We start from the raw sequence: 13,589 nt of genomic DNA, 5'->3' as shown, positions 1-13,589 counted from the left end.
CTTGCTAAGAGCCAGTAATGCCTCTTATTTGTGTAGCCCTCGTCAGCCCTGCGGAGAGTTAGCATTGCAACAGTGCCCAGGAGTGCTGGGAATGCAGGGATTGGGGTGCCACTGGTAAGTAGGGACTGCTGGAGGGATGCTGAGGTGCTTCACCTCCCCAAAACGCTGGGATGAAGCATCAGAATGCCAGTGCAGTAAATGTAGCAAATTTCTCCTCCAGGCCCAGTTCCATGAACCTGATGGGGATGAACGGAGTGACAGATTCAGCAGGAGATCAAGCAGTTGGTAAAGTCACCTGGGCTTGTCTTTGAAGGGGGAAATATTTTTCAACTCTAACTGTGCCTGTAGTAAGCAGTTTATGGAGCATCTTGGGGGTATCATAATGTTTAGGCTACACCTTTCACATTAGTTTCATGTGCTATAATAGGTAAATGAGCCTTATGAGCTCACCTTTTTTATTTATTGAGCATTAAGAGCTTTAAAAAAAAAAAATCCCTCAACTTTCTTGCTTTAGAACTAAAATGTGAAATCTAAATATCTACAGCGGATGGGTCTGTAGTTTTGTTTGGTTTCGTTTGGGGCTTTTTTTTAATGATCCTAACTTCAAGCAATTCAATTTGTAAGTTATTTGTATGAGGTCAACCAAATGAGTAAGCTGTTGCTAAATTTCTGATTTTCTGCTTTCTATCTGCTGAGGAAAATCAGACCAATTTGTTTAACACATGGCAGGGGCAGGCTAGGGGTGAAGCAGAATGAGAAGCGTCCTTCGCTGCAGAGGTTCCTCAGCACCTATTCCTGGGCAGAGTATGAAGAGGAGTCTTTTGAAACCAAGTAAGTTCAGTAGCAGCCTCCTCCCAGGTATGCTGGTTTAGTTTTTAATGAGCTTTTAATTCACCACCTGGTCAGGGCTATAAAGCCAAGCTGTTGTGAATTTGGCAAAGCTTTGGAGCTGTTAATTCTTGTTTACAGGTATGAGCAGTTGGAATCACCTGCTGAAGTACAGGAGCAACCAGCTAGGAAGGAAAGTGTCTCTGAAAAAGGAAAATACCCATCCAAATGGACCCTGGAGTCAATGTAAGTTTCTTTCACAAGTTAAAGCCATGTTTGGGAGGTGTACATGGGAAGAGGGTTCAAACAAAAGGCCATGACTTTCAGTGCTTTCTGCGAGCAAGATTTCTTGCCACTCTTGCAAGGCAGCTTTTGTTAATCCTCTTCAGAATCAGTGTGAGGTACAGGGAGCATGGGTGGATGAGTGAGCTGGGCCAGCTTATCAAGAATTTGCCTTCTTGACTGTATTTTAAACACAGAAGAGAAGCTCCCCCTGCACAGCTCCCAGAACACTAACAACCTGTCACTTTCAAGGTTTGTGGGATCTAGTTTGCTTTAAGGCTTTTTGGAGTGGGGTGGGAAGAGTTGCACGTATTGGGGAAACACTGAAGGGCTCTGTGCTTTCCTGCCCTGCCCAGGTGCAATTCGATGTCAGCGTGGGCGTCCCACTTCAAGGCTTCCTTTTGCAACACTAACAAAACCCTCTGGGTGTCCGTGTCCATCCTGGTCCTGCTGGCTGCTCTCACGAGCTTCCTGACGGGGCTGTCCCTGCAGAGGCCAGCCGATGCAGCCCCCGTGGGCACTGGGGACGCCTGGAGGTCGCTGCAGCAGCTGCTGTGGCCCTACACAAGACTGCGACACAACGGCCCTCCCCCGGTATAACCCCGGTTCTGCTGCCACGCTCTGCAGGACAGGAGGTGAAGCTGGCATTATTTAAGGTTACATGTCTGGATTTGTTTTGTTGGGTTGTGGGTATTTTTGGGGGGGGAGATGAGGTTTTTTTCTTTAAAGCATGACTTGAAATGAAAAAAAAAAAATCTTTTTCCCATTCGGACAAAAGTCATCTTTAAAAGTAGCTAAAAGGGTCTCAGTTCTGTTGAGGTTTACAGTAGAACAGCAATTTTGAACATAGCTAACAATAAACATGTCTAGGTGGTCTAGCCACAATTGAATAAAGAATTTATTTTGCTTGAACAAAGATAAAATGTTTGCATTTCAGAACCTTTTTCAATGTTTTGAATAGAAAAGGATTTAAGACTTGAAATGTAACTTTATTTGAAAGCTTTTGATAATAAAGTTTCAAAGGAAAGCATGCAGTATCTAAGAGTATGCTAAAACTCTGGTAGGCAGGAGCAGCTGATACACAGAATCAATAAACAGGAAGCCAGCTCTTTCCACTTTATCCATGGCTTCACTGCTGGCAGAATCCTTGAGCATGTGGTAGAGTGTGGAGTGAAATTCAGGCTCTTCTGAAAAAGCTTCACTGGTTTCAGGGAGCTTGAGGTTTTGTACTTTCATCACTGTGAGATGTTCCCTTACCTGTTGCAGGAAGAAATGCACGGTGAGGTGAAGCCTGTGCCGTGGTCAGAGTACAAATTCTAATATTTGTGTGTCACATGCATTTAACCTGAGAGCAAGAGAGCCACTGCAGCTTTCAGCAGTGGGGTGTGTCACCTTTCTCCAGCCACACGTGGGAGTGTTTGTCTGGCTGGGAGAAGTTTTAACCATGTGTTTTAGTTCACAGGTGGAGACAAACCAACACTGAGGTTCCTTATTCCCTCCTTTGCAGCAGGGAGCAAAAGAAACCCTACAGGCAGGAAGGAAGTCCCAGCTGTTCTTTACAAAGCTGGCAGAGCAGAGTGATGATTTTTGAGGGGCCTCTGAAGAGCAATGAAGCTCTGTCACCCCAGCTCTGGCTAAAGCCTCCCTCGGTGACTTACCAGCTCCATTTTCCTTAGCCAGTGTCTTTGTTGCTGTGACTTGTGTCCCCTGAGAGCTCCCAGGTGCAGTCTGAGGCAGGGGCTGAAGCCAGCACGGGTGAGTTAATTGTTCCTGTCTAACTGGGGAAGGGGTCAGTGCTGGTCTGCTCTGGGAGTTTGGTGGGATTCCACAAACCTTGAACACAACTTGCTCTGGCCCTGCTTCTCCATTCCACTTGCTGTGAGCAAAAGCAAAAGCAGCTGCAAGCAGAGCCATCTGTTCATAGGCCTTTACTTCTGCAAGGGCAGCCTGCAGTGCACAAGTACAAATCAGACACACAGATCTCTGTTTCCCTGTGTTACAGCAGTACCAGGGCCTGCTTTACTCAGTCCCTGGCTCAGCTGGCAGCACAGCAGCTCCCAGTGCAGGAGAGGGTGACCTGAGTGAAAAACAGAGAAAAACCACCAGGAAATTCTGGCACTCACCTTCCTGAGCACAGGGACGTACTTGGGAGAGTACTCTGCTGGGAAAATGTTCACTCCAGCTCTTTTCAAAGCTGCTCTGAGGGCAAAAGGACTCATCCATTTTCCTGTGATGTGGGAAAGCATCTCCTCTTCTTCCACCACTACTGAAGACAACATACACTGATTATCCTGTTGTACAAACCAGTGAAAGCAACTTACTGGTCATGGAAGCTCCTTTCTGGTTTAGGCTTCAAATACTGATATTTTTGCTATCCTGGGTATGATATGATATATCATTTGCTTCTCTGGGCTGTGACCTCTCATTTATAGATCCTAAGAAAGCCAGCTTTGCATAAGAATCAGAAATGACCCTGGTGTACTGATGTATGCACCAATGAACAGATGGATAATCACAAGTAGCTTTGAAATTGGAGAAGAAACAAGGAGCATTAGTAGCAGGCTGCTAGAAATCCCTGTGTTTCTCTTGGTAGAGCTGGGAGGAGAGAGGAACACTTTTCATCTCTCTAACAGGTGGAACAGCCTTGAATGCAGCAAGGCAAAACCAGCAGCAAAGCACTGGCTGAAACTTTACAGAGCAAATGCACAGATGCTGTCTCATAGTAAATAACTGAAATTAAATAACCAGTGCAGTGCTTGGAAAGGAAGACAGATTCAAATTGCTCTTGTGGAAGCATCCCAAACTCTTAATCGGGGACACTGTAATAATTATGGGGTTTTTAAACTGCAAACGTTTGATTAAAAGATTATTGACAGTACCTTAATTTGTATCTGAATGGTTGCAAAGACTGCAGTAACTGTGAAGAGCCCTTCATCCACACCAGCAGGGTGCAATTCCCAGGCCTGATAGGGCAGATTCAGGTGAGCATCCTGGAGAAGGGCTACTGTGTAAAAGGCACCCATGCTAAAGGTGATGCTCTTTTCTTCTGCTTCATAGGTTATCTTGCTGATGCCATCAGTTCTCCACTGCTGGCCTGGACAAAGAGGATGGAAAGATGTTACATGGAAGGCTTCTGCTAGTAATGCTGAAGTAAAACAAAACCAAAGAAGTAATAATAACAAAACCCTTAAAATCCCCAAATCAATTAACATTGGCATCCCCAAACTATTTCTAGGTTCCAACTTCACCCTTATCTTTATAGCTGGATTCTAACAACAGTCCAACTCAGGTATAAATTCCACTATTGAAATTTAAAATAAATTTGTGTCTTAAGTTCATACCTACAGGATCCCATTGGGCTGCCACAGGCACTTTAAAATAAATCACATTATCAGGGAGCCTCAGGGTTATCTGTACTGCTTCCTGTGTGCCATCTTCAGCCTTTCCTGGGGAATATGGATACACCTCCAATCCAACATCCAGCAGCTTTGGCAAGAGAGGAAAAGGACAGCTAAGGGGTACATCAGAAAGTGCAGGTTTTTTCCTTTGAGTTCTTCTAACCATTGCAAAGCTTTTTAATGCCCCATTTAAAATGGTTTGCTAATATTGCACGTTTCCAAGTACAACTTTGAAGGCAGTGGAGCAGTAGCTACCTTGAGACCTTGGAACCATGCCTGTACTGCTGGAGGCACCCTCAGGCAGGGCCACCGTGTAGGCACAGCCATTTCTCACAGAGCCACAGCCTCAGGAAGCAGGAGTGATTTATTAAAGAAATATGGATATTGATCTAGTACTGATATCCAAGTGTGACGGACAAAAACTCTCTAAGAGTTTAAAGTTAGAAAGTGTATGTTTATTACGGCGCTGGGCAGCGTGCGGGATAGCTCCCAAATACATGTGCCTTTCAAATGATTACAGAGTCCTTTTATCCATAAAAGTATTGAATACCCAAAATACAAATACATATTCATAATTTTGGTACATCCCATTCCTTGCTTTGTATGCTAATCATTTCAAAAGCTATTAAGCATGCGTAGTTTGTTCCTTGAAATGGGTTGGTGCTCCCTTTCATGGGGAGGGGTCCCAAAATGAGGAAGTAAAGGAAGTCTTCCTCATTCTGACCTTTCTACCTTTTGAATACAAATTTGACAAATGAACTCTTGGTAGAACTCCCATTCCCTGTTTTCAATGGGTTTCAGAACAGAGGAGGCCTACATTTGTCTTATGTTCCTAAAAGCTATTTCTCAGTTTCTGTATTCTTCATTATAAACCCAGCTAACTAAACATTGTGTTGACAAACAATCAATTATTACTTAACTACTAACTCTTAACTTTATCAAGGCCTACTCATTTACTTTAATTAACTCTAGTAAGGCTTATCTCTAACTAAAATCTCTAAATCCCTTAAATTTTATGTTTTAGGAGTAGGGGAGGTAAAGGCAGCTGTAATTCCACTCTGTCCCCACCATGGCAGGGGGCAGGAGGGGCTACAGGGGCTGGGAATGAACATTCTGGGCCTCTCCCCTGCCCACAGTCCTGCCCTCTGAGTCTGGCTTTTTGGGAACTTTGCTTATTAAAGGTTTCCAGCTTCACAGTGCATCTGTGGGGTAGGTCAGTGCTAGAGGAAACCAGAACCCAGTGACCACAATCCTCAACCAGCCTGCAGAGCCTGGAGTGAACCAGCAGAGATTTTTGGTACCAGTGTGATTTTACCCTTCACAAATGAAAAACTGATGATTTGCAAACCTTGCCTGGTTAGTTTGCTGCTCAGGAAGCCATGTGCAGTGCATGTGACAACAGTGCCAAATCTCAGGAGCAGCTCCTCAGGGGCACCAGGGGCTGATCCCTGTCCTCCCTCACCTCCACCATGCTCCAGTCCCCGATGTCCTGGGCCTGGGGTGGCAGCTGCAGGGCAGAAATGTGGTACACACCCCCCAAGGGCAACAGCTGCTGCAACTCCACAGCTTTTGGTGCCTCTTCTCTGCCTCTTGGCTCCTCCTGCAGCAGGGCCTCCTCTTCTGGAAAGTTCACCAGACAGCAGAGTTAACCGGGTGCTCAAACTCACCGACATTCCCCGCTCCTGCTTCTCACTCTGTGCTGGGAGCGCTTTGCTCTGCAGCGTTTCAGCCCCATCTGCTGGTGCTCCTCAACACTCTCTGAAAGGTGGCACAGGCAGAGAGCTGGACAGTGGAAAGCACTTCTGCATATGGGGCTGAGCTTCTGGATTTGTAGCCAGTTCCAAATGCTTTCTATGGGAATAAGGTTTCACTGACAAAATGAGTCTGTTATTACCCACAGAAGAATTTCACAAGCACAATAGTACAGTAGATTCTGGTAAGATTGTAATGATATAAAAAGAAATGAGGCAAATAACATATCTAAATAAATAAAATAAGGCACCAAAAGGTCATGGGCTGCAGGTGAAAAACATATGCTAATTAAGAGGAGCAACAGGGATTTAACATGAAATACAATTTTCAGATAACAAAGATAATTATGCATAGAAAAATACATATCATATAAAATTATAAATTTAAGGTTTAATTAATTGGAAAATGTTAGTAAAAGGCAGAAACACTGTGGACAAAAATGGCCATAAATATTTTCTTTAAAAAGCCAAACCAGCCCAATAAACCATCACAAGGGATGGTACAGGAGGAGAGAAATTACCGTTGACAGGAATCAAGAAAAAAGTGTTCAATACTGCTAAATATCTACTGTAATGGTTATGAAATTTGCTCTGGGAGAATGAGACCAAATCAAAAAATGACAACTCTAAACACCGTAAAGTGAAGCTAAGTTATGCCAGTATTTTGCAGTTGTTTTATTTAAGCCAGTACTACAAGAAAATTCACTCTTATTAAACCAAAGGATGACACCACAGCACTGGAGAAATTTGCAACTCATGTGGGACAGACAAACATTTCCTAGAATTAGGCCCTCTTTTAACAAGGTGCAAGAGCAGGTATCTCACTTTAAGCACCCATTCAGGTAACACTCAGCAACACCCCACACTACACCAATGCCTACTGTGATATGCATTGGAATCATCATTTTTCTGAGGAATTAAATCTCCCCAGAGCCTGGCAGATTCATAAAGATTGTGTGTCTCACCCATAAACATATGTATAATAATACACATATCTATATAAACATGATAAACATGTATATAAGCATAAATAATAAAGAAATAAAGATGTGTGGGGACAAACTCCATTTTCCTATCTGTCCTGCTATCTCCCCATATGATTTAACAATCATTAATAGAAATGTCAACAAAACCCAAGTGTTATCAAAACTTTCCTGTATTTATAAACTTTGCTCTGTTCACATGGCGATATTGCAGTGTTTCCATGGATCAGGGAATGGCCTGGGTTGGAAGGGACCTTGAAACATGGTTTCAGTGTCACAGGCTGGTGGCCATCCCGTGGCCGGGGGCGGCATGTCCTGGATGCTGCCACGGCTCCTGCTCCATTCCTGCGCTCGAGGCAGCCGCAGGAATTGTCTTCTCCCATCCCTGCTGCTGCCCCCATTGGGCCAGAACACTAGGATCCCAACGCATGCTCATGGACCCATCCAGCAACGTGATGGGAGCCCCAGGGACAGACAAACCGGGAGCGGGAGCAGAGAGGACACATGAAGAAAAAGAAGAACAGGGTGTGGGATGGAGATGAAATAAAAACAACTGGGATGGGCAGCACAACGGAGAGGAATTAAAAAAGAATAGGGACAGGGAAAGGGACAGAAGGATCCAGTGAGAAACAATGGCACAGGGAACAGGACAGAGCAACAGGGAATAAAAAGGAACATGAGAAAGACAAATAAAAAGAATGGTAAACACACAGGAAGGACAGAAGGATACAAAGAGGGAAGCAAGGACAAAGAGAGAAAGTGACCATGGCGGGTGGGTGTGGGGGGAAGGTGCAGCAGAGGGATGGAGAAAGAGAGGGATGGGCAGCAGGACAGAGGATTATGAAGAAAAGAATACAGTGAGGGAGAAGGACTGAGCAGCAGATGCAGACAGGTACAGGCAAAAGGACAGTGAGATGGTGTCCCAGATTGCAAAACAAGATGTATTCCATTTGCCATCTGTATGGCAGCTGTCTTCTGTTAAGTGGGCAGTTTTCCTTATCTCTTTCACAACCAATTCTCCCTCCAGGAGACATCTGCTGATAATGGACTATTGAATGTCACTGCATGACTGATAAAAGTTACAGCATCCCACTGTGAGCTGCTCTGCTCAGAGGGAGGAGCCAAGCATTCCTAACTGGATATAATCTGAGTTTTTGGGACACCAGACTCAGGCTTTTCCACTGGATTTCCAACAGCCATTCCAATTTGGATGGCTACCAACACCCTGACCAAAAAGGGTGTCAGGTTGTATTCTGACTCTGTCAGTGGTTTTTCTTTTGTATTATTGCACATATTTTGTTTTCTTTTTGACTTTTCTTAATAAATTGTATTTCTGATTTGGAGTCGCTCACTGATTTTGTTTTCAAACCAGAACAGATGGACAAAGAAATACCGTCACAGTGCAGGACAAAGGAAAAAGGAGAGGAAGGAAGAAGGAAAGATAAAGATGCAAGCCCCTCCCTGCTCCAGCTGTGAAACACATCCTGGTGATTCCTGTGTATTATGGCCATCCTGTGAACTGCAGCCTGGTGTCTCAGTCTGGGCTAATCCAGCTTCACAGGACAGCATTTAAATTTTTTTTTTCAGAAATTCAGAAAGAAAATTTACTCTTCACCATTCAAGTAAATCCATGTGATCTTGAGGCAAAAGCTGGATCTTTTCTTCTGTAGAAACTGACACACTCCTACAACTTTGATAACATGGATACATTCTAAATGTGCCCCACAAGGAAATGCAGTTTTGCCTGCTTTTTGTTTGTTTGTTTAAAAAGAAGAATTACCTGGAATTAAAGACTAAAATGCAGGAAGATTCAAGAAGGTGTAAAAAAATTACAGTGAAAGAGTTGTTTATTGACTGAGCTGGTACCTATGGTTCATATACTGAACAAATTAAGCATGCTAAATCCCAGTGGTAGAAGTTTACATTTCATAGAAATAAGCTGTTAAAAGCTAGGACTGAGAAGAACATTCTGATGACTGAAGTTCCAAAGAGCACTCCTGTCTAATAAAGTATCTCTTGATACCATGCAGCCTGAAACGCTGAAGCTCTGCAATAGGATTTTAAAAATCACACTGAACCTGACTGAACAGAACTAAACCATTTTTGTTGCCTGGTTTGAAGAACTTGTAGGAAAAAAACAGGCTACATAAGGCAGAACACACTAGTTTTAATTTTTAATGTAGCTACCACACAGAAGACCTGTTTTGAAATGCACCTGCTTTCAGATGGATAGGATTGCTGGAAAGACTGAAGTTTTTTTACAAATGCCTGTAACTCATAGACTAAGTATCAAAATTATTTACATAGTATCAGAAAGCTGTGTTTAATCATCATCAAAATACATGAGTTTTTGCTTTTCCATCCATTTAGGGAATGTGGAAAGAGCCTCCAGGGCCCAAAATCTGTCAAGGCTGTGAGACAGCAGCACACAAATGCCATGACCACATCCTGGTTCCCTAGGAGAAAGATGACTGGAGCTACAGGTGTGTTCCATGCTGGTTGTAGGGAAGGTGCTCCATTTCAGGGCTGCAAGGTTCAGAGAGAGAAGAGAGAAAATTGTCATTCTGAGCAGACAGCAAAATGCTTGAATTTGTGCCAAGCACATCCTGGAAGTGCTTGGGATCTGATCTGAGGCTCTCTTTTGAAGGAGAGAACAGCAGGACAAGCACTGGACATACTCGGTGACAGCTCTTCCCTGCTCCCCTGCATCTTCCTGCATCCATACATTGGGCCTTGACCAAGTTCATTTGCAGAGAAGGAGAAGATGGAACTTCATACAAGATCCTGCAGAAAGAATCTTCTGTCATTTTGTCACCCAGCAGAAATACAAGGCACTGGATGGAAAGTCCAGTGTTTTGTCAAAAAGAACAAAGACTCCAGCTTTTTGAATCTGACACCTAACTACAGCAGGACAGAATGTGGATCCCAGGAGGATGTACTGGCTTTGTGCACTGGAATTGTTCATAATCGCTTCTCCTCTCCCTAACTGCAGACAACTGAACACGCTTTATTTTCAATTCCAACATCCTCCTTCTTTCAGTCCACAAACTGCTGCATCTGAACAATCAGCCCAAAGCACATGAAAGATGCAGGCCTGGTTTTAGAAGATGAAGTAATAACAACTGTTTTGTTATTCTCCAGTTGAAGATACTGCCCTACTCTGGAAGAGCAGTACAAAATACAGGGCACAAAAAACCCAAACCAAAACACAAACATGAGGACATCCATATTACAGAACTCTGATGCCTGCTTAAACTCCAAAACTGTCAGGGAACATTTCTCTCACCTCTCGTCTCTGCTACCTGCTTTATGTCCCCCAGCATGGGGTTCATCACTGTTTCTCTGTCATTTGCAAAGGGCCACATCCCAAGGGCCCCAAAACCAATACTTCCCTCCTTCAACTGGACTCATGGGTCCCTTCCAGCTGGGAATATTCTGTTCTGTGATTCAAGCACAGGTCCAGTGGACAAGAAGAGGCTGTGTTTCCTACACTCCTGTGAATGATGAGATAAACCTCCAATGGGAAGGAAATACAGGAGAAACCAGGTGGTTGATATTCTACACACTTCCTTTGGAAAGACAGACTTGAGCTGGGAAAGGTCAGCCACATGCTTTTCATTTTGTTTCCATGACCATAATAACATCATACCCTGGAGCCATGCTAGGTAGTGCTGCAAAGGGAATTATATCCATTAGTTTACAAACTGAGAGCCTGAAACCATTTTGGAGACACAGTTATGTACCTATTTGCCTATCTAAAGAGAATATTTAATTTTCCATGAATAAATTTAGGAAGCCTGTAATGAGAGCTGGCATGAACTTGCTCAATGGATTTTCTGTTTAAAGGCAAAGGCAGTATTTTGTTCAGTGGGTTAGATCCAAACAGTGAATAATAACCTGAACTGCTCAGCTGAGGGGAAGCTGAACAAATTTCTCTTGTGAGAAACTCCTTTGAAATGACCCTATTTTGATTCAAAAATATACAGCCTTTTGAGCATTACATGGATTTATGGAGCAGATTTGGGCAAGGGGCTTAGAGGGAGCCTGGTCCTGTGAGGGACTGGTTGGACTGCTCCCACCTGCTCTCCAAAACTGGCTGAATTTGGAAGGATCATGGAATTATAGAATAGTTTGGGTTGGAAGGGACTTAAAAGATCCCAGTTGGCCCCTCCTGGGGCAAAGCCATGCACAGAGATGGAGGAGGAGACACTCCATTGCCTTGCAGCCTCTCCTTATTTGAATAATATATTTTGGATAATGTTGTCACAATCCTTATGTGTTTGGATTGTGACAACATTATTTACTTTATCTATAAATATCCCTCTGGCACAGGGAATAGTGCACTGCATGATATTTTCCAGATGGTCTCATATTCTGGGGTGAGGTGATTCCCTGGCATCATTAGGGGAGGGAAGAAAACGCGATCTGCAGGCCCACACATCATTGTGCAAGCGGCCTTAAAATAATTCCATGTCTCTCCCTGCTCTCAGGACAAAGCAGGAAGAGCCAATTCCCTGTATTTTGTTGTGATTCCCAGGTTGAGACACACCACCCCTCAAAATCCATATCCTGCAAAAAAACTCTCAGGCACACAGGAACCAGTGGCTTTTCTTTTCTGCTTTTTTGCCCCTCAGCCTCTCCTTAATTTTTCTTCACAAAAAATGCTTTTTCTTTTAAGTGGGGGAGGGATTTGAGGATTGAGGATTTGAGGAAATTGAAAACTTTGCTGTTGTTCCTTATTATGTTGGGGTTCTTTTTATTTTTTTTTTTTTTTTATTTCTCACACTTGTTTCACCACAAAGAGCTGTGCAAGGCAGGCATTTGAAGTCACCATCACTGTTCCAAACACCCAGTGTTTTTCCAAGGCCTTTGGAAGGGGCAGCCTGACCAGGCAGCCAGTGGACCATGCCATGATTAGCTGCCATTAAGTTGTGCACGTGAAGTGATCTGCCTCCTGTGGCAGGACAGGCAGGATCACCTCGGGCGTGCCATGGAACTCCTTAGCTGAGTTCCCTAGGAGCCCCGTGACATTCCTGCAGGGTGCTACAGAGGGGACAGCTGGAGCTGCAGAGCTGGGAGCTGTAGGAAGGGCTGAGGGGCAGTGTCCTGTGCAGGACCAAGATGTGTGCAATGAGATGTCCTGTCCCTGCACCTGGGATACCCTCTGGACACACAGGGGTGCTGAGGAGGTGCTCTTGCAGGGGTCAGCAGGGTACAGAGCAACTGAATCAACTCCCTGAGCAGACTCCTGTGGGTGGTGTTATCCCACAGAATCCTGTTGGAGCAGGGAGGAGAGCTGGATTCTGGAGTGGAAAAGAACCAGCAGAATTAGCCAGGTGCGCTGTGCAGGTGTGCAGCAGCTTTGTGATAACCACAGGAACTCAGGGCACACAAGCCAAACCCTGGCTAGATTATCCAAATATGTTGTGCAAATCCAAGCATATATTCTTTTGTACTGTAATAATCCTATTGATTGGTTGATTTACTGGGGGAAAACCAGAAGGTCAGCCAACAGGGAGAAACAAGTAGATGCCTCTGAGTGGCTGAGATCACACTCTAGACCTCCAGCTGGGACACAAACTTGCATCCAGCACTGAGCCATCAGCGCCCGAGAGAAATCCTTATTGTCCAAAATTTGGAAGCTAAGAGCAGGGAAGCGAAGATGCCCCTGTGCCTGAAATGTCTCAGGTGTTCTCAAGGCCACAAGAGGGCAGGAGGAGTCTCCACTGTTATTTTTACAGATTAGTGGAGCACGTAACGCCACCTCTGGGCTCAGTGACCATGACAGCTGAGAGCACTGTCTCCTGCTCTTGACATGCTGGCAGCCACTTCAGGGAGAGCACTGGGAAGCCCCTTTGGAGCTGTCATGGTTCACAGCCTCGCATGCTGAGAGGCTGCCCCAGGTCAGCTCCTGTTTGCTTTAATTCTCTGCTCTTTTGTGAGCTGCTTCCCAGGGGTCTGCAGCTCCCTGCAGGGCGAACAGAAGGGGCTGGCAGCAGGTAACCTGCATATGAGGGCAGCTGCTGGGGGCAGCTCCCAGACCCTGTGCCCTGCCCTCGGCAAAGCCTCACTTCCCTGCACATCTCTGTGCCATTTTTTATCCCAGTGCTCTCGTGCTTACCTGTGCAGCAGCAGCACTGTGGTTTTTGGATGGTTCTCCCTCCCCAGGGGTGCTGGCAGGGCCATTTCCAGCTGTGGGAGCAGTGGGGTGGCCGTGCCCTGAGCAGGAGCACCAGCTCTGGGCAGCGAGCAGTGCCTGGCCACAGCACTGGCCCTGGAGCTGAACAGAGCAGAAGGGCTGTAGAACACAGGAGAGGCATTGCCCATGCCTGTGGTGTTTCTGGTTG

At 44.9% G+C, this 13,589-nt stretch overlaps 2 protein-coding genes across 5 annotated transcripts in view; one reads left to right on the top strand and one right to left on the bottom strand.

Moving 5' to 3' along the window:
• Positions 1-1,078, top strand: part of IRAG2 (inositol 1,4,5-triphosphate receptor associated 2) — a 33,879-nt gene extending 32,801 nt beyond the window's left edge. The window contains exons 35-38 of the mRNA XM_053942974.1: positions 37-114; positions 221-285; positions 730-831; positions 970-1,078. Of these exons, the coding sequence (XP_053798949.1) occupies positions 37-114; positions 221-285; positions 730-831; positions 970-1,078 (354 nt within the window). The remainder of the gene's footprint in view (positions 1-36; positions 115-220; positions 286-729; positions 832-969) is intronic.
• A 962-nt stretch (positions 1,079-2,040) lies between these two features.
• LOC128788136 (dynein axonemal intermediate chain 7-like) lies at positions 2,041-7,050 on the bottom strand. 4 transcript variants are annotated; one of them, XM_053942977.1, is made up of 5 exons: positions 5,971-7,050; positions 3,990-4,204; positions 3,234-3,401; positions 2,944-3,057; positions 2,041-2,367 (listed from the first exon to the last, which is right to left on the bottom strand). In XM_053942977.1, the coding sequence occupies exons 1-5, from the start codon at positions 6,179-6,181 to the stop codon at positions 2,149-2,151; spliced, it is 927 nt and encodes a 308-aa protein (XP_053798952.1). In that variant the 5' UTR covers positions 6,182-7,050; the 3' UTR covers positions 2,041-2,148. The 4 variants fall into 4 exon arrangements, with proteins under 4 accessions (XP_053798952.1, XP_053798953.1, XP_053798950.1 ...); XM_053942978.1 differs by lacking the exon at positions 2,944-3,057; XM_053942975.1 differs by having other exon boundaries at positions 2,327-3,057.
• Between the last annotated feature and the right edge of the window lie 6,539 nt (positions 7,051-13,589).

This window comes from Vidua chalybeata, chromosome 5 (assembly GCF_026979565.1).
Source record: "Vidua chalybeata isolate OUT-0048 chromosome 5, bVidCha1 merged haplotype, whole genome shotgun sequence".
NCBI lineage: Eukaryota > Metazoa > Chordata > Aves > Passeriformes > Viduidae > Vidua > Vidua chalybeata.
This window is presented reverse-complemented; position numbering and strand designations above follow the sequence as displayed.